Source organism: Rutilus rutilus (assembly GCF_951802725.1).
Source record: "Rutilus rutilus genome assembly, chromosome: 8".
Taxonomy (NCBI): Eukaryota; Metazoa; Chordata; class Actinopteri; order Cypriniformes; family Leuciscidae; genus Rutilus; species Rutilus rutilus.
In genome coordinates, this window is record NC_140222.1 from 41,337,167 (window position 1) to 41,355,169 (window position 18,003).

The window sequence follows — 18,003 nt, forward strand, 5'->3', positions numbered from 1 at the left end:
CATAAACAATTCAAAATTGTATTGAAATGAGAATGACATGGAGTTATAGTTATAGTTGCTCAGCCTGGTGGCTTTGTTGTCACATGACTGAGGCACTCTTGAGGTGTGCTAGGCAGGTATTTTGAATAACCAGAGGTGGACAGTAACAAAGGACATTTACTTGAGTACTGTACTTAAGTACACTTTTTGAGTATCTGTACTTTACTTGAGTATTATTATTTCTGGAAACTTTTTACTTTAACTTCCACTACATCTGAAAGACAAATATCGTACTTTTTACTCCACTACATTTCTGTCAAGGTCCTCGAGTAGAAAGTAGTAATGTCAGTCAGGGAATGATTTTGGTTGGAAATGAAAGTCAGGTTGACGTGAGAACACGGCATTCTGACGTCAACCTGATTTTCATTTTCAACGTTGGCTTTGGTCTTCTAAATGCGAATTTTGTCATTGTTTTGTTGCACACTAGCTTATAGATAACAGTAAGGCTAACATATTCAAAGTCAAAAAACTTTAAATAGGGCACTCTTTGAGGGAAGAGCCATTTGGGTGTCCAAAACCATTGTGGATGTTATTGAGTGCACTTATTCAATCTCACATTCAATCCCACTACTGGAACTGTGTTCTAGAAATAAATGTGATATTGATATGAGGGCAGGCATAGATTCAGAGGCATAAGGTACTGTAAGTATTACACACAACAATGCAACAATAATAAAACAATGCATTGACATTTACTTTTGATACTTAAGTACTTTTAAAAACAAGTACTTCTGTACTTTTACTTAAGTAAAACTCGGTCTTTACAACTTTTACTTGTAACGGAGTAATATTTGACCAGTAGTATCTGTACTTTCACTCAAGTAAGGAAGTTGTGTACTTTGTCCACCTCTGTGAATAACTACTTCTAAAACTGGTAAAAAAGAAAAAAGGATGTTCTATAATAGTATGAAGTGTGTGTAGAATGTAATCTATGGCATACTACATCCGTCATGTTGTCATAATCATGTGACCTACCAGCATCAGTTCACTGTCATTCATAAATCCTCTGGTTAAATGCCATATTGAATTTAAAACAGATGAAAATGAAGTTGTGCGGGATGGACGTACAGTCAGACGTACAGCATGCACTGTATAATCCTAGATCACGTAATTTTCACAGCTCACAACTTATAAAATGTTTTATGTAGATTTTGTCTACTGAATTATTATTTTTTTGTAAGATGCTTTTGTAAGTCTCATTTCAATTCCTCTCGAAATGAATTTATTTATTTATTTATTTATTTATTTATTTATTTATTTATTTATTTATATTCTACTGTAGTCTTTAGAATTCAGAGCATTTGAGATTAAATGTGATTGCAGTTTGAATAAAAAAAAATGTGTTAGTAGTGGAATAACTTTAATAAAAAATAAAATAAAAAAGCGTTCCTATTTTACTTTTATTTTGAAAACCGCGAAACCTGATCCTTTTGGTTTATCACCGACTTTAATTTTGAAAACAAGACAACAACAAAACGTTTCCCGTTTGTATCTCCTCTCGTGTGTTTCTTGTTTGGCTAATGCTCCGTTTAAGCGAAGCAAACTACAGTCTAAATGGCTGTATTTTAATGCAATTGCGAAGATTTAAAAAATATATATATCTTTAAGGATGTCCAAACATGTTTGAAGTAACGTTAAAGTCTTTTTCCGGTTCGCTTCCGGTTTCCACGTCTCGCGTTTGGCATAGTCACGTTTACAGTTGCAGTTATTTCTGCTCAATTTCATACACTTTTATCTTCTACAATCTTTGTCGGGTTTTCAGCAAGTATCTGAAAGGTTAACAGATGATAATAGTTAACTTGCTTAATCAGTTAAGTTGAAGTCTCCCCTCTATTTATTATCTGAGTTAATATTGGGGTGATATTTCTGCACACGTTTAGTGTAAAAATGTGGTGTTGGAGACACTGATAATGGAGAGAGATTTACTCAGACAGTCTGTATCGTATCATGGGGAAAACCTGTTGTCACTGTTAAAATGTGAACAGAATGAAAACCCAGACTTTAAAGATGTGGCTGCTGATCTCGCCAAAACTCTTAACCAAAGGTAAGATTTGTTTTATGATCAACCAAAGATTGTTTATAACCAAAGAATGTTTTATGATCGTTGTGCATGGGTCATTTGATCCCTAATATCATGTTTGCGTTGTGACCCCAAGACCCTATAAATAGCTCGTTAGGCTACTTAAAGGAGTAGCTATTCTGTCCAAAATAATAGAGTAATTAACAATGATAATGCTGGTTAATCAATTAGCTATTCGACTGCATGTCGTTTCAAACATGTATGACGTTTTTTTTTTTTCTCCTGTGGAAAGCGAATTGAGACATTTAACAGAATGTTCGTGTTGTTCTTTTCCGTACAATGAAAGTGAATGGAGACTAGAGCTTTATTATATTTAAAAGCAGCATAAAAGTAGTCCATACGATACGACTTGTATTACTACAATATGAATCTTTTCTGCCACTTAAGAAAACATTGACATAAAAAGACATAATTATGATATAGAAAGTCATAGTTTCGACCTTGTATCTCATAATTTTGACTTTTTAATCTTTTAATTATTACTTAAAGAGTTAGATCACCTAAAAATGAAAATTATTGCATCATTTACTCACCCTCATGTTGTTCCACACCCATAAGATTTTCATTATTGTAATTTTTTTTAAATGAAATCTGAGAGGTTTCTGTCCCTCCATTTACAGCTACACAACAACCACTTTGACACTTCAAAAAGTTCATAAAGTTGAGCGGTTTAGTAAAAAAAAAAAAATTTAAAGACAGGATTGTTTTACATGACAACCAGATTAACTTTAGGCTTTTATTCACATTAATCAGTAAACATAAAAGCTGAACCGTACGTGCTTGACCTCATTGGTTCTTGAGAATCTCAAACGTGATGCGTAACACGAGAATGAACCTCATTGGTTCTTGAGGAAGATCAAACGTGATGCGTAACACGAGAATGAACCTCATTGGTTCTTGCTAAAGCTCAAACGTGATGCGTAACACGAGAATGAACCTCATTGGTTCTTGAGGAAGATCAAACGTGATGCGTAACACAAGAATGAACCTCATTGGTTCTTGCTAAAGCTCAAACGTGATGCGTAACACGAGAATGAACCTCATTGGTTCTTGCTAAAGCTCAAACGTGATGCGTAACACGAGAATGAACCTCATTGGTTCTTGCTGAAGCTCAAACGTGATGCGTAACACGAGAATGAACCTCATTGGTTCTTGCTAAAGCTCAAACGTGATGCGTAACACGAGAATGAACCTCATTGGTTCTTGCTAAAGCTCAAACGTGATGCGTAACACGAGAATGAACCTCATTGGTTCTTGCTAAAGCTCAAACGTGATGCGTAACACGAGAATGAACCTCATTGGTTCTTGCTGAAGCTCAAACGTGCTGCGTAACACGAGAATGAACCTCATTGGTTCTTGCTGAAGCTCAAACGTGCTGCGTAACACAAGAATGAACCTCATTGGTTCTTGCTGAAGCTCAAACGTGCTGCGTAACACGAGAATGAACCTCATTGGTTCTTGCTAAAGCTCAAACGTGATGCGTAACACGAGAATGAACCTCATTGGTTCTTGCTGAAGCTCAAACGTGATGCGTAACACGAGAATGAACCTCATTGGTTCTTGCTAAAGCTCAAACGTGATGCGTAACACAAGAATGAACCTCATTGGTTCTTGCTAAAGCTCAAACGTGATGCGTAACACGAGAATGAACCTCATTGGTTCTTGCTAAAGCTCAAACGTGATGCGTAACACGAGAATGAACCTCATTGGTTCTTGCTAAAGCTCAAACGTGATGCGTAACACGAGAATGAACCTCATTGGTTCTTGCTGAAGCTCAAACGTGATGCGTAACACGAGAATGAACCTCATTGGTTCTTGCTGAAGCTCAAACGTGATCCGTAACACAAGAATGAACCTCATTGGTTCTTGCTAAAGCTCAAACGTGATGCGTAACACGAGAATGAACCTCATTGGTTCTTGCTAAAGCTCAAACGTGCTGCGTAACACGAGAATGAACCTCATTGGTTCTTGCTGAAGCTCAAACGTGATGCGTAACACGAGAATGAACCTCATGGTTCTTGCTAAAGCTCAAACGTGATGCGTAACACGAGAATGAACCTCATTGGTTCTTGCTGAAGCTCAAACGTGCTGCGTAACACGAGAATGAACCTCATTGGTTCTTGCTGAAGCTCAAACGTGATGCGTAACACGAGAATGAACCTCATTGGTTCTTGCTGAAGCTCAAACGTGATCCGTAACACAAGAATGAACCTCATTGGTTCTTGCTAAAGCTCAAACGTGATGCGTAACACGAGAATGAACCTCATTGGTTCTTGCTAAAGCTCAAACGTGCTGCGTAACACGAGAATGAACCTCATTGGTTCTTGCTGAAGCTCAAACGTGATGCGTAACACGAGAATGAACCTCATTGGTTCTTGCTAAAGCTCAAACGTGATGCGTAACACGAGAATGAACCTCATTGGTTCTTGCTAAAGCTCAAACGTGATGCGTAACACGAGAATGAACCTCATTGGTTCTTGCTGAATCAAAACGTGATGCGTAACACGAGAATGAACCTCATTGGTTCTTGCAGAAGCTCAAACGTGATGCGTAACACAAGAATGAACCTCATTGGTTCTTGCAGAAGTTCAAACGTGCTGCGTAACACGAGAATGAACCTCATTGGTTCTTGCTGAATCAAAACGTGATGCGTAACACGAGAATGAACCTCATTGGTTCTTGCAGAAGCTCAAACGTGATGCGTAACACAAGAATGAACCTCATTGGTTCTTGCAGAAGTTCAAACGTGCTGCGTAACACAAGAATGAACCTCATTGGTTCTTGCAGAAGCTCAAACGTGATGCGTAACACAAGAATGAACCTCATTGGTTCTTGCTGAAGCTCAAACGTGCTGCGTAACACGAGAATGATCCTCATCTGTTTTCGCACGTCAAGCGAACATGCTTGAGCTTCTGTTTACTGTAACTGATGTTTGCGTTGATGAATGTTTATGTGTGATTAAAAGCCTACATTTAAGTAGGTGAGTCTCTAAAAGTCTAGAAAATTTGGACTAAACCATATTCGGTTAGTTTTAGGATCTCTTTATGAACTTATTGAAGCATCAAAATTGCGTCAATGCATTGCTGTCAATGTATTGGCCCAATCTCTCAGATTGCATTAATAGATTAAAAAATATATATTTATTTGTGTTCTGAAGACGCAAGCAAGTTTGACGGGTTTGGAATGACATGTGGGTGAGTAAATGATGTCAGAATTTTCATTTTTAGGTGAATAAATTCTTTAATATGTCATAATTTCTACTATTTTATGTCAGAATTATCACTTGGTTTGTAATAATTTCCACTGTTCATCTCATAAATACGACTCAGCACGTCAGAACTTCGACTTTTTGTTTAATAAGTTTAACTTAGTATTATGATTTATCAAAGCATGATTTTGTTTTGTGGCAGAAATGGCCTTCCATGCGCATCAGAAGTCATGCAATTTAAGTAAGTTTTTATTTTGTCAAGTGAATTTATTTTTACATAATTTGATGGGAAATATTATTTTAACTCACTGTTATTATTTATACCCTGGGGCCTGTCTCATATACTATAATTAAAATACACTATATAAAATAAATACACACACGTGTAAAAGACATCTCTGATTGGTGGATGTTGTTCTTGTTTTAAAACAGGGATAAAGATGATACAAGCCCTGTTCTGGAACAGTACATAGCAAGGAAAGCTGATCTTCTGTTTGCACCATCATGGAAATCCTCCACACCAGCAGATGAATGGCAGGAGGAATCTGGAGGTGGACTGTCATCATTACCTTCAACTGAAATTCAAAATCTTAATTCTGTTTAAGGAAGATTTATTCACACTCATTTTGTTCCAAACCTGTTCCCAATTCACTTTAATTGTATGGAAATGAGCAACCAGGATATACTTCTAAAATTCTACTTTCGTGTTTCACACGAACTCTTTCTCTAATGATTGCGTATGTTGTTGTCTCAGAGGCGTTCGCCATCATGCCCCCGCTGGAGCAGTTCATGGAGGTGTCGTTTGAAGAGCGACGCGAGCTCTTCTACCGGGACGTGGAGCGCGGAGACATGCTTATCGGAAGGATCAATTCCGTACGAGACTTCGGCTTATTTGTAACGCTTCTCTGCACTGCTGGGGGACTGGAGAGGGATATCGAGGATCTTGAGATAAAGGTTGGGTTGATTTATCTGTTTCTTCTCTGAAGTGTGTAATTCTTCACCACTAATGGCCGGCATCAGCAACAGAATTCCAAATATAAATTTATTATTAATAAATAATTCACAATGGTTTTTGCAATTAATGATTATATGGAAGCTTGTTTCCACCATGTAATAAAAAAAGAAAAAAGGAAACTTTTATCTCAATTATTATTTTATATCTCAATCCTGAGAAAAAACTAAACAAATTAAAGCTGCAAGCAGCATTTATTGGGGTTCAAGCAGTTAAGGCCTTTAAGCTCAAAAGCATAAAAAGTTATTAAGTTTTATTTAGCAAGCATTTAACCACTGAAATAATAGATGGAAAAGTCCATTTACAGCCAATACAGGCAATTTACCATAGGAAATATATGGTTTTCACATATTTTTTACAGTTATAGCACCACCTATGGTCCGATCTCCATAACATTTTGCATGAATGTTTACTATGTTATGGCACATATGCCCACCAATTTTTGTGAAGTTCTGAGTTTTCATTTAGGATTTATAGGCTTTTTAGTGTATTTTGCCACGCCCCTTTTCTAAATTACCCTGTTACAGCCACCGAAATGCAAAAGTTCAAGGTTTTTTTTGATAATTATTGATCTAGAGAGTCCAGAGAATTGTCCTAGACTGGTCTGGTTCCGATCGGGCGAAAAACCAGGGACTAGTTCGCAAAAGTAGGTTTTGGACAAAATTCGAAATTCAAAATTCGAAATTTTTCCTGCCTAAATCGATATTGGAGATGCACATTTTGTCCGCCTTGAGCCAGGGATCACAGTGGTGTAAGACACGTAAGTCTAGGATAAACGGTTACAAACTAAGAGTTATGAGCGATTTTTGTACTTTTGGTTGCTGTAGCGCCACCTATGGGCCAATCGGGGTCATACTCTGATAGGTTCTCCCCAAATTGAGGCCTACCATCTGGCCAGGTTTCACGTCTCTAGGCCTTACGGTTTGGCCTGCACGATCAGTTTTACAAATCCTTACAATTACAATAGGGTTTCAGCATTTCATGCTTGAACCCCTAAAAATAACATAGCTAAACTTTCAAATAGGGTTGTCAGTAGGGATATCAATTTATATATATCAAATATCAAAGGTCTGGATTCTATCGCAGGTTTCATTGGCCAAGGACCGCGCAAGAGGACGTCTGACTGACATATAAATCAACCAGTCACAGTTTGTAATTATATAAATGTAATGTAAATGTTGATGTCCCTATGACAACAGACCGGCGTGCATCTAATAATTATTCATTCAAGAGTGTTGTGCAAGTTTACTGCGACAATACATGAACTTCACATACTTTAAAAATCCAGCGTTTAGTTGATCCTGATTAGCGCTCATTGTCACTGTTGTAAACATGACGGCTTTCTTCTTCCATGAGGGGGTTTGGCTTCACATTAAAGTAAAAAAAAATCTGAATTGTGGGATATAAACTTGCAATTGTGAGAAGAAAAGTCTGAATTTATAACTCACAAATTCAATAAGTTTATATTGACTTTTTTTTTTCTCAAAAATGTGAAATAATCTTGCAATTCTTACTTTTTTTTCCCTCAGAAATGTGAGATATAAACTCATAATTGCGAGATAAATAGTCATAGTTGCCTTTTCAATTTTTTTATTCTGTGGCGGAAACAAGCTTCCATATGATTAAGGTCAAAATGTAAGGAATATATTACTTTTTACTTGAGTCTTTAAATGGAAACTTTTGCTGAAATGAATGTTCTCTATCAAAAGGCCCTCTGTCCAATAAGAAATGTACCTTCGACTGGAAATCATGACGATCCTTTGTCTTATTACCAAATTGGGGATTTAATCAGAGGTATGGTGTTTTTTTGTACTCTTTTTTTTAAAAAAAAAGGAAAATCAGTGCATTAGTGTATAAACGGATTATTCGATTGGATAAAGTGATGTTTTATGCCACAGCTGGGGTGAAGGACATTGACCGCTACCACGAGAAGTTGACGCTATCCCTGTATTCATCTTCGCTGGCTACTCACTTGAATAAAGTCAAGCTGGGTGTCATAAGCAAAGAAGAGCTTCCTCTTCATTATACGTATGTTGAATCAAGAAAACGAACATTTATCTCAGACTTCCTGTTGTTGATTGTTACTTCCACTCTTTCAGCCGGGGTGAAATGGTGGCCACAGATTGCAACGAGACTTATGAGAAGCTTTTGGAGGACTCGCTTGGCTTGTCCAACCCCTTAAATGTGGACTACCTCATGGCAAAGCTGGGAATAAGTGGGACACAAACTCCTTCTCTAATGAGGGGGCTACAGAGGTACATTTTCTCTTATACACTTATGGCATTCCCAGTTGTATTGGTGTTTTCTCAGTTAAACAGATTTGTTTTATATGTACAGCAAGCGCTTCAAAGAGGAGGATTTTGGAACAGCTATTCGGAAGAAGCAATCTGTGTCCTGGGCCTTGAAATGGTTTGTTTTTACCAAGTTTTTGAGACTTACTGCATTAAATCCAATACTAAGTGGACACGTGATTTTTAATTCTCAAATCTTCTTAGTTTCAAATATATATATATATATATATATATATATATATATATATACTTACTTTATTTAATCTCACTTTATTAACCAGTGTCTTTGTTGCTGACCTTCGATGGTCCAGGTCAACCACACTAATAAACAAACACATTTCCTTCAGCATGAGGCTTTATTAATTTCACTTTTGCTTTGGAAGGACGTTCACGTTTGCCAGAACTTGTTTTATTGTTAATATAAACAAATAACCAAGCCCCAGCCCAGGTGAGAAGTAACACAGATGTAACGCATTGCTTTCCATGAAAAGTAACTAATGCAATTAGCTACTTTTTTTTTTTAGGTAGTATCACATTATTGTAATGCATTACTTTTAAAAGGAACTTTCCCCAAAACGTATTATTATTTTAAAATATATAATTTTTTTTGGTAACTGTACAACAAGGCCTCATTTGTTAAAATTAGTTAATGTATTATCTAACATGAACTAACAGTGAGTAATATATTTGTTACAACATTTAATTATCTTTGTCAGTGTTAGTTAATAAAAAAATAGAATTGTTTGTTCATGTTCACAGGGCATTAACTAATGGTAACAAATACAACTTTTAATGAAAAAAATGTATTAGTAAATATTGTAAATGACTTATAAATGCTGTATAATTATTTTTAATTGTTAGTTTAACTAATGAAACCTTATTTTAAAGTGATTTTTATTTTAATTAAGATGTGCACTCACATGTTTTCAAGGTGCAAGGAAAACATATTACTTTTTTTCATCTTTTTTTATGGTTGCACCACATGACATTTTTAGAGTTATTAAATTTAAATGTTTCTTGAAAATGCTGTTTAGGTTGTAAACTAACATAAATACAAATAAACAAGCATAAATACAAATTTCATTTCATTTTTTTTTTCTTAATGACTCTTATTTTTCATTTACTAAATATTTAAGTTCAAAGCTGAATAAACTAATGCTGACCGTATCATTTCTTCAAATCGTTATAGCGTTAAAACTGGTGTTGACCATTTCAAATCGGGCCGTCATGTAGAAGCAATGAACGAGTACAACAAGGCCTTAGAGATCGACACCAACAACGTGGAGGCGCTTGTGGCGCGCGGAGCTCTGTAAGTCACAACACTCATTTTTTTCATGTGATAATATTTGCGACTGTTCCTCTGGCTCGTGTTGCATGATTCCTGAAGCTGTTTTTATTCTCTTGTAGATATGCAACCAAAGGAAGCTTGATGAAAGCTATCGGCGACTTTGAGCTGGCCTTGGAGAGCTGTCCCACGCACAGGAATGCTAAGAAATACCTCTGCCAGACGCTCGTGGAAAGAGGAGGACAGTATGTCATCAACAAACCCTGTTACTTCCTCTAGTTCTTCAGTGGGAAAACAGAAACAAAGCAAAACTGCAGAAAATACAGTGATTTTACTATGATCTGCGCTGCATTTACATGGCCAAAACTTCATGATCAGATCCAATGTTTTGACACGTTTTTTTGTGACCTTCCTATTTAATTATGTTTACATCAAGACACACTATGCTGTCAGGCATTTATTTGATGTTTTTAATCTCGAGACATGACAAGAATGCATGCATGATTCACCTGTAGGAATGCCCATATCTTCATTTCCTGATCGGCACATCACAATTAAAGTGATTATTCCGGTTACCTTTTTATCAGTACGAACATCTATTCAGAATATTCCCGTATAAGAGTCGTTCTTGTTCTTGTTTTTGTTCTTGCTTCACTTCTGGAAATGCCGGGGATGCTCGCTTGTTTCATCAGTGGTGTATTAAACTTTATTAAACAGTGTAATTGCAGACTTAGAACCTGGAGTATCATAGAGACTTGGGTGTTGGGCTCATCTGAACTGGGCATCCACCCCCCAAAAAAAACCTAGCAGCCGCCTGTAATTTGAACAAACCCCTACCTGTAAGAATTAAACTTCAAAAATGTAACTCAATATGAAAAGTAAGTGCCCTGACTAGTGACCTGACTGTCACATAGACTTGGAAGTGGACTCTTAAGAACTGACTTTAGTTTGTTCTTCGCTTAGGGGTAAAAATATTGCTTTAAACCAAACAGCTTTACAGTATTAAACATGAAACAAGAATATGCTAATACTATAAATTAGCAGCTCTGAAATATTAATGCCCAAGAAGCTACTAAAACACGACACCGGTGACTTAGCAATGCCCTAACATCAGCAACACTCTTTTTACATGATTTTACATAAATGTTTATTTAGCCAAATATCAGTATAGACATTGTAGCTTGGAGAACTCACTGCATCAATATCAAATCCAACTGTTGTGTGGATGTGTTGTGTGTAACACCTGTGCATCCTTTTAGCGGTTTCATAATGATTTTAATTTTGATCTGATCTTTTCTGCGCAGACTTGAAGAGGAAGAGAAGTTGGTGACCGCCGAGGGTCTCTACAAAAGAGCCGTGGTGTTAGACGACACATTTCGAGAGGCAGCCGAGGCTCTGGAGAAACTTCAGATACGCATCCAGGTGAGCTGGATAAACCTGACTGTCACTAATACACGATTGGCTGCCGCTGCAGATTTAATCCGACAGTTAGCTTCTAGTATTTCAGGTACATAGATATGGGCATGTGTTAGAGTCCCCCTGTAGTCAATCATTTCTGACACCAAAATTTCCTTGAAAAAAATGTCTTCATGCCTTAAAATATCTTGAATGTAACTCGACACCCTTGCTTCATTTAGTATGCGTGGTTCTATGAATATGCAAATGAGCCCCGCCTCCACTCACTCACTCAGCTCAGAGATCCACTGGTTGACGATCACACGTTGATCTGATTGGTTACAAGGAAGTTTGTGACGTCAACGATTTCAAAGCGTGTTTTTGAGACTGTCTGACACTGCAGTTTTAAGGAGAAAATACTCAGCAATGGTGTCGACTTATGAATTTACACATGGTTTGTCTTACAGCACATTAAAAACACCACATAGACACATAAACAACATTAAAAGCTGGATTTTTCACCACAGGGGGACTTTAAGACGCTGCATTTTTACTTTTTTCGTTATCAAAAACAAAAATGCATGACGTTTTATTTGAACTGATCAGTATTGAAGTACTGATGAAGTATTTTTGTTATTTATGTATCTATCTGATCTTGGACCTGTGAAACCTGACTGATGGGACCTTTAACCCTGATTGCACTGGGTTGACATAATTTCCCCATGTGGACTTAAAACCCCACCACCTTTGGTTTGTATTCTGTTCCTGGTACTACGGTAACTGCATCTTGCTAAATATAAAATGTTTTCTCGCTTTTTTTGTCATTTGCTTAACATCCTGACGCTGAATACTTCGCCTGGGGTGTGAAAACGGCACTTGTGTGAAATTGCTCGTCCTTGTGCGCTGCACGCATGCATGCTTGATGAAATTTCCTGATCATTTTTCCCAATTTTACCCTGTAAAATGAACTGCTTTAAAGAAATCGCTTAAATTGAAAGAACAGGAAGCTGCCAAAGAGCAGGAAAAATCTAAGACCGTGGAGACAAGTGCCGAGAAATTGCGTAAAATCCTAAAAGAAGAGAAAAGGTAATGTCAACACCACCATTTTGATTGACGTTTTTATTCCTGTTATGCATTCCTATTTGGTCACGTACACACTGCAGATAAATACAGCTGTTCTGCACACACTGAAATCAGGAAGTCCTGGTCACACCAAAGACAATAACTATATTAAGTTTTAATAATCGCTCTAATTCTATACGAATAGTGTAGTCCACATTATAACAACACAGAGGAACGATATTGATATTGTTGGAATAACTTTTTTCAGGCTAATTAATTATAATAATCGTGCCAGCCAATCAGAATCCACCCCACTTTAAAGAGTGAGCATATAAAGCGGCAGATGTCATAAATACATTGTGCTTATAATAAGCAGAGCGTAATCAATGTGGACGGTAATATATTTAGCATTATAGTTATTGTTCTTGGTGTCAACAGCCTTAACAACTAAATTCACATTAAATCTGCATTGTGGTTTCTTATGTACATCGGGAATGTGGGAAACAATGGATAGACTGAGACTAAAACGATCATTTTGGTCCTTAAGTCCAGGATTTAAATCAGGGCTGGGCAATAAACCTAAATATTCACAATATATTTGCATGATTTTTCTTGTGATATAAATTTAATCAACGTTAAAAATACCACGATGATTTTAATGCACTTATTATTGTTTTGTTTTTTTAAATAGAATTATTATTTGCCTGTGATTTTTCCAAAAGAGTAGTTTTACAGTCCTATCTTGTTTTTTCTACTCTGAAATATGAGGATTTTAGGTTGATTTTTGTTTAGTTTTACAGTGCGTGTACTCACAGGATACTTACCTAAGAAAGTACTTGTAATATAAGGTAACTACATGGGTTAAGGTTAGGTTTAGGGTTAGTACCTAGTTATTACCCAGTTATTGTAATTAATACAAGTAGTACATAGTATGCACATGGGGAACAGGACTGTAAAATAAAGTGCTACTGGATATTTTATTAGCACCTCTGATTAAAACTAGGAAAATAAGCATTTTTAGTTGCTAAGTTTAATTCATGTAAATCAGTTCTGTCACTTGCTTGTGATTTTAGTAAATGTTTTCTACAAGAAATGATTGTTCTCTCACCATCTAATCTACCCCAGACCCTGACATGTGTCCTTTTTAGGAGATAATCAACGAAAATTGCATAATGCTTTTGCTTGTATATGTTAGTGATGCCCCAAAAGTTCTGCAACCAAAACAATTTTTCTGAAATGGCAACAAAATAAATGTTCTGTAGTTTTGTAGGGCTGAAATCATCAGTTGAAAACGCGCTGACCGAAAATGGTGCTAGAGTAGAAATATAGAAAAATGTGTTAAGCTGAAATATCGAAACTTTACTATGACTGGTTTAATTTCCAATTTAAAAAAAAAAGTCCTCAAAAGCTAAAAATGTGAACATTATTAAAGGAACACGCCGACTTTCTGGGACTTTAGCCTATTCACCGTATCCCCCAGAGTTAGATAAGTCCATACATACTCTTCTCATCTCCGTGCGTGCCGTAACTCTGTCTGACGCACCCACCGCTAGCCTAGCTTAGCACAAACACTGGAGGTAAATGGCTCCAGCTAGCATACTGCTCCCAATAAGTGACAAAATAACGCCAACATTTTCCTATTTACATGTTGTAATTTTGTATAGTCACAGCCTGTACGAATAACAAGGTCACATGAGACACAGCCATCTTCTAGCCGTATACATACTGGGAACTATATTCTCATCACTCCGCAGAAGTAGCAGTGCTTCGCCTTCTGAGAATATAGTTCCCAGTATGTATACGGTTAGAAGATGGCTGTGTCTCATGTGACCTTGTTATTTGTACACGCTGTGACTACAAATCACAACATGTAAATAGGAAAATGTTGGCGTTATTTTGTCACTTATTGGGAGCAGTATGCTAGCTGGAACCATTTACCTCCAGTCTTTGTGCTAAGCTAGGCTAGCGGTGGGTGCGTCGGGACAGAGTTACGGCACGCACGGAGATGAGAAGGGTATGTATGGACTCATCTAACTCTGGGGGATTCGGTGAATAAGCTAAAGTCCCAAAAAGTCGGCGTGTTCCTTTAAACTATCGCCTAGCCCTGATTTAAAAATCTGTTCTCACTCTAAAAACTTGCCATTGTGTACGTGACCATTGAAATCTGAGTGTTTCTTCCATCAAAGCAAGGTAAGAACTCTCTTGTGTTGTACTCTTTTAATCATTGTTGACGTCCCATGCGAGTTTCAGTGTGATGTTTGCTTCCATGTAGAATTAAGAAGAAGAAAAGAAAGCGGTCGACCTCTTCCTCCACGTCCTCGGACACGTCCTCAACCACAGACGACGACTCTCCTTCAACGAGTCGGAAGAAATCGAAGAAGCGGAAACACAAACGCCGACGCTCGTCTCACGGCAGTAAGAAACACAAGCGGAGAGTGTCGTCTTGCAGCGATAAAACGCTCGAGGACGACTGGTTTCCGGCTCCGGCGAACACCTCGGCCTCTTACATCAACCAGAAACAGTCCATAACCAAACTCCTCAGCGAAGGAGAGCAGTCTTGGGGGAAAAGCCGGAGTGAAGACGGGAGAGGTAGGTTTGAAGACGTTACCGACAGGAGTCCGGAGAACGTCAAAGATGGGTCTAGACTGGGAGGTCCTGACGCAAACGGTGAGGGTTACGGGACTCACGGCACCTCAGGTCGTGCCAGAAACAGGAGGGATTCTTCCTCTTCAACCCAATCCGAATACTCTCACAAATCTGATTGCTTCTCCAAGGAGTGTTCCTCGCAGGGCAGAAACCGCTGCGTGTCGGAACGAAGTAGAGACGAGAAGATGGAAAGAGCGGAGAGATACAGTCGCGATCAAGACGACGGACGGTCTTCTGTTGGAAGCCTTAAAAAAGATCTTCCTTCCAATTTGGTGGACATTTTCAGTCAAATCGCCGAGTTTAAGAAGGACAAAAAGCAGAAGTAGTAAAAGAGTCCGTCTGTACGGTTCAAGTCCCTTTTTCTTACCGATCTCTCTCTGATGTGGTAAGAGTAACACTAGTGCTATAGCAGGTTTAAGTTTCAATTATAGTGATTTAACTGTATGATAAGTTGATTTAGTTTCATAATTTCCGGTTAGATAAATTTGCTTTTGGGGAAGCAGCCTGAAAACATTAAGAGCAATGGCCAAAATGTGTGTTGCGAATGATGCCTCAGTATTATAAACTGCCTTCAGTGTAATGTGCAAATAAACACATGTAATGATCAAGTGCTATTGTGTAGATTTGTCCTTGAATATTAATGGTATAATCTAACCATTGGAGCCAAGGGATCAGGGGTTTGACTGGGAATGGGATTCAGTGATACATTTAGCCATATTTAAGTTAGAGGTTAGCACACTAAATTGTAATGCAGATATTTCAGAAACACTTTATATCTTTTTATTACATGGCTTGGTTGAATTTCAATGTAGAATGCGGTGTGTTATTTCTTGATAACAGACCGCTGCGAAGTTTAACACACCGTTGCCATGAAAAACAGAGCGTTGCTATGGACGCGGAACGGACTATTTTCTTTAGCGGAAGCAATACAATCGTTTTTAAATCAATAAACTCCCTTTTAAATCAATATTTTGTGTCAAATTATTTATTTATGTTGTAGGTAGCCATGTAATAAGCGGGATAATGTATAGCGAGGCGGTTGTTATAGCGAATAACAACAACCCCTTCAGGCTGATTCAAGACTCCTCCGCTTCGCGTCGGTGTCCCGGTCAGCCTGTCGGGGTTGTTATTCGCTATTTACCGCCTCGCTATACATTATCCCTTATGCCTGGTTCAGATTACACGATTTTTTTGTCTGTTACGATAGTCACTGTGTCAGATTACACGATTTTGACTCCTAAAAATCTTATGTCGTGGACAAGAAACATGTCAGACACGTTGTTTTCAACCAGTCATCGCGAGTCGTCTCACACACTCATTCACTCGCACATATACACATGCTCACTCACATAGCCTATACTCACTCACATAGCCTATACTCACTCACACACACACACACAGCCATGTTTATGTGATTTGTGAGGACATTCCATAGGCGTAATGGTTTTTATACTGTACAAACTGTATATTCTATCCCCTTACACTGCCCCAATCCCTAAACCTACCCATCACAGGAAACATTCTGCATTTTTACATTTTTTAAAAAAACACTGCTTAGTATGTTTTTAAAGCCATTTGAAAAATGAGGACCCCCAAAATGTCCTCATAAATCACGTATTTTCCCGAGTGTCCTCATTTGCAGGTGTGTTATCATAAAAATGTCCTCAGTTGTCATGAAAACAAGTACACACACTCACTCACTCGCACTCTCTCTCTCACACACTCAGTCACACACACTCGCTCACTCACTCACTCACTCTCCCTCACTCGCGCGCCGTCGTCGTGGAGGACCGTTAAAAAATTAAACATGCTAGTCTTTCTGTCGTGATATCGTGAAGCATCGCAGACGCGATGTAGGTTGTCGCCCACTATGACACACTATACGAGATGAAACGATCGAATCTTGCGTCCCGACGCCCGTTGTCGTTTGCGAATCCCCACGACACTCTACGTCAAACGGATCGTGCCAAAATCTGGCTAAAATCGTGTAATCTGAACCAGGCATTACATAACAACTTTACATCTTGATTATTTGCTCAATGGCCCTTTACAGTAACTAATATGTGTTGACTTGAGGTTAGTTTTATTGCTCTTTTTGGTATAGGCCTACTGAACTATGTAGATTTTTAAAACTCAATGAAATGTATTAAATATACCAAAAATCAATTCGCATGCACGCTTGTTACTGAGGTTTGTGCTGTTGTTTAAAGCATGTTATTTCCTGGAGGAAGAAACTGGCATCATTTTGGAGGGAAAACAAGAGCACAAACATCAGTCAGTAATTCTATTAACTCTGGGGTTTGTTTCATATATTCGGTTTAAGGGATTAAAAAAGACAATACTCAAACACTTTTAAATTAAAACAATATTCAAAAGACAACATGTTTGGTTTGGAAAAGAAAAGACACAGACAGAACCGGAATGTTTCCTAATGGCTGTTTTTGATATTAGAACTGAAATTATTTAAAATTCATCCCATGTTTACTCATATTGTGAATAAAAATGTTTTTAAGACAAACTGGGTTAAATCAGTTAATGCTGTAGTTTAAAGAAAGTGCTATGAACATTTGAGATATTTATTGGATTACTGTTTTAGTTTGTTATTGCCACTACTCATGAAATATTAATTCAAAATGTCACTTTTTTTTCCCCAAATACAGTGTGTAGTCCATCAGAGGGCAGTGTAACACTGGGCTTCCTCTGTAATGGGCTTTTAATGTCCTCCTGCCTGCCCTCTTATAGTGTTGTAATAACAGTAATCTTGGCACACTCTATTAAGCTCAAGATGCAATACACTGGTCATTTTAAATGAAGTGAGAAATTGAATTAAATAAAGACTGTGAATGTGCATTAAGACAGTCGGTCGGTTTGATGTCACACGTTGACGTGTTGTTAACTGCCTGTTTGGAAATGTGCACTTTAGCATTTAAAAAGAAGATTTCTTATGTATATACTTTAAAATAATATATTGAAGTAATGTTCTTG

General features: G+C 37.6%; 1 protein-coding gene across 2 annotated transcripts; it reads left to right on the forward strand.

The window, feature by feature from the left end:
- Positions 1–1,482: 1,482 nt before the first annotated feature.
- ttc14 (tetratricopeptide repeat domain 14) lies at positions 1,483–15,629 on the forward strand. 2 transcript variants are annotated; one of them, XM_084416285.1, is made up of 13 exons: positions 1,495–2,083; positions 5,530–5,568; positions 5,760–5,878; positions 6,082–6,281; positions 8,049–8,133; positions 8,238–8,367; positions 8,439–8,594; positions 8,677–8,748; positions 9,820–9,939; positions 10,038–10,160; positions 11,220–11,337; positions 12,290–12,396; positions 14,645–15,629. In XM_084416285.1, the coding sequence occupies exons 1-13, from the start codon at positions 1,950–1,952 to the stop codon at positions 15,342–15,344; spliced, it is 2,103 nt and encodes a 700-aa protein (XP_084272411.1). In that variant the 5' UTR covers positions 1,495–1,949; the 3' UTR covers positions 15,345–15,629. The 2 variants fall into 2 exon arrangements, with proteins under 2 accessions (XP_084272412.1, XP_084272411.1); XM_084416286.1 differs by lacking the exon at positions 5,530–5,568 and having other exon boundaries at positions 1,483–2,083.
- Positions 15,630–18,003: the final 2,374 nt, after the last annotated feature.

Coding starts and splice junctions, on each gene's coding strand:
- ttc14 (XM_084416285.1), top strand. CDS start 1,950: ATGGAGAGAGATTTACTCAGACAGTCTGTATCGTATCATGGGGAAAAC. Junction 2,084..5,529: donor GCCAAAACTCTTAACCAAAG/GTAAGATTTGTT, acceptor GTTTTGTGGCAG/AAATGGCCTTCCATGCGCAT. Junction 8,749..9,819: donor GTGTCCTGGGCCTTGAAATG/GTTTGTTTTTAC, acceptor AAATCGTTATAG/CGTTAAAACTGGTGTTGACC.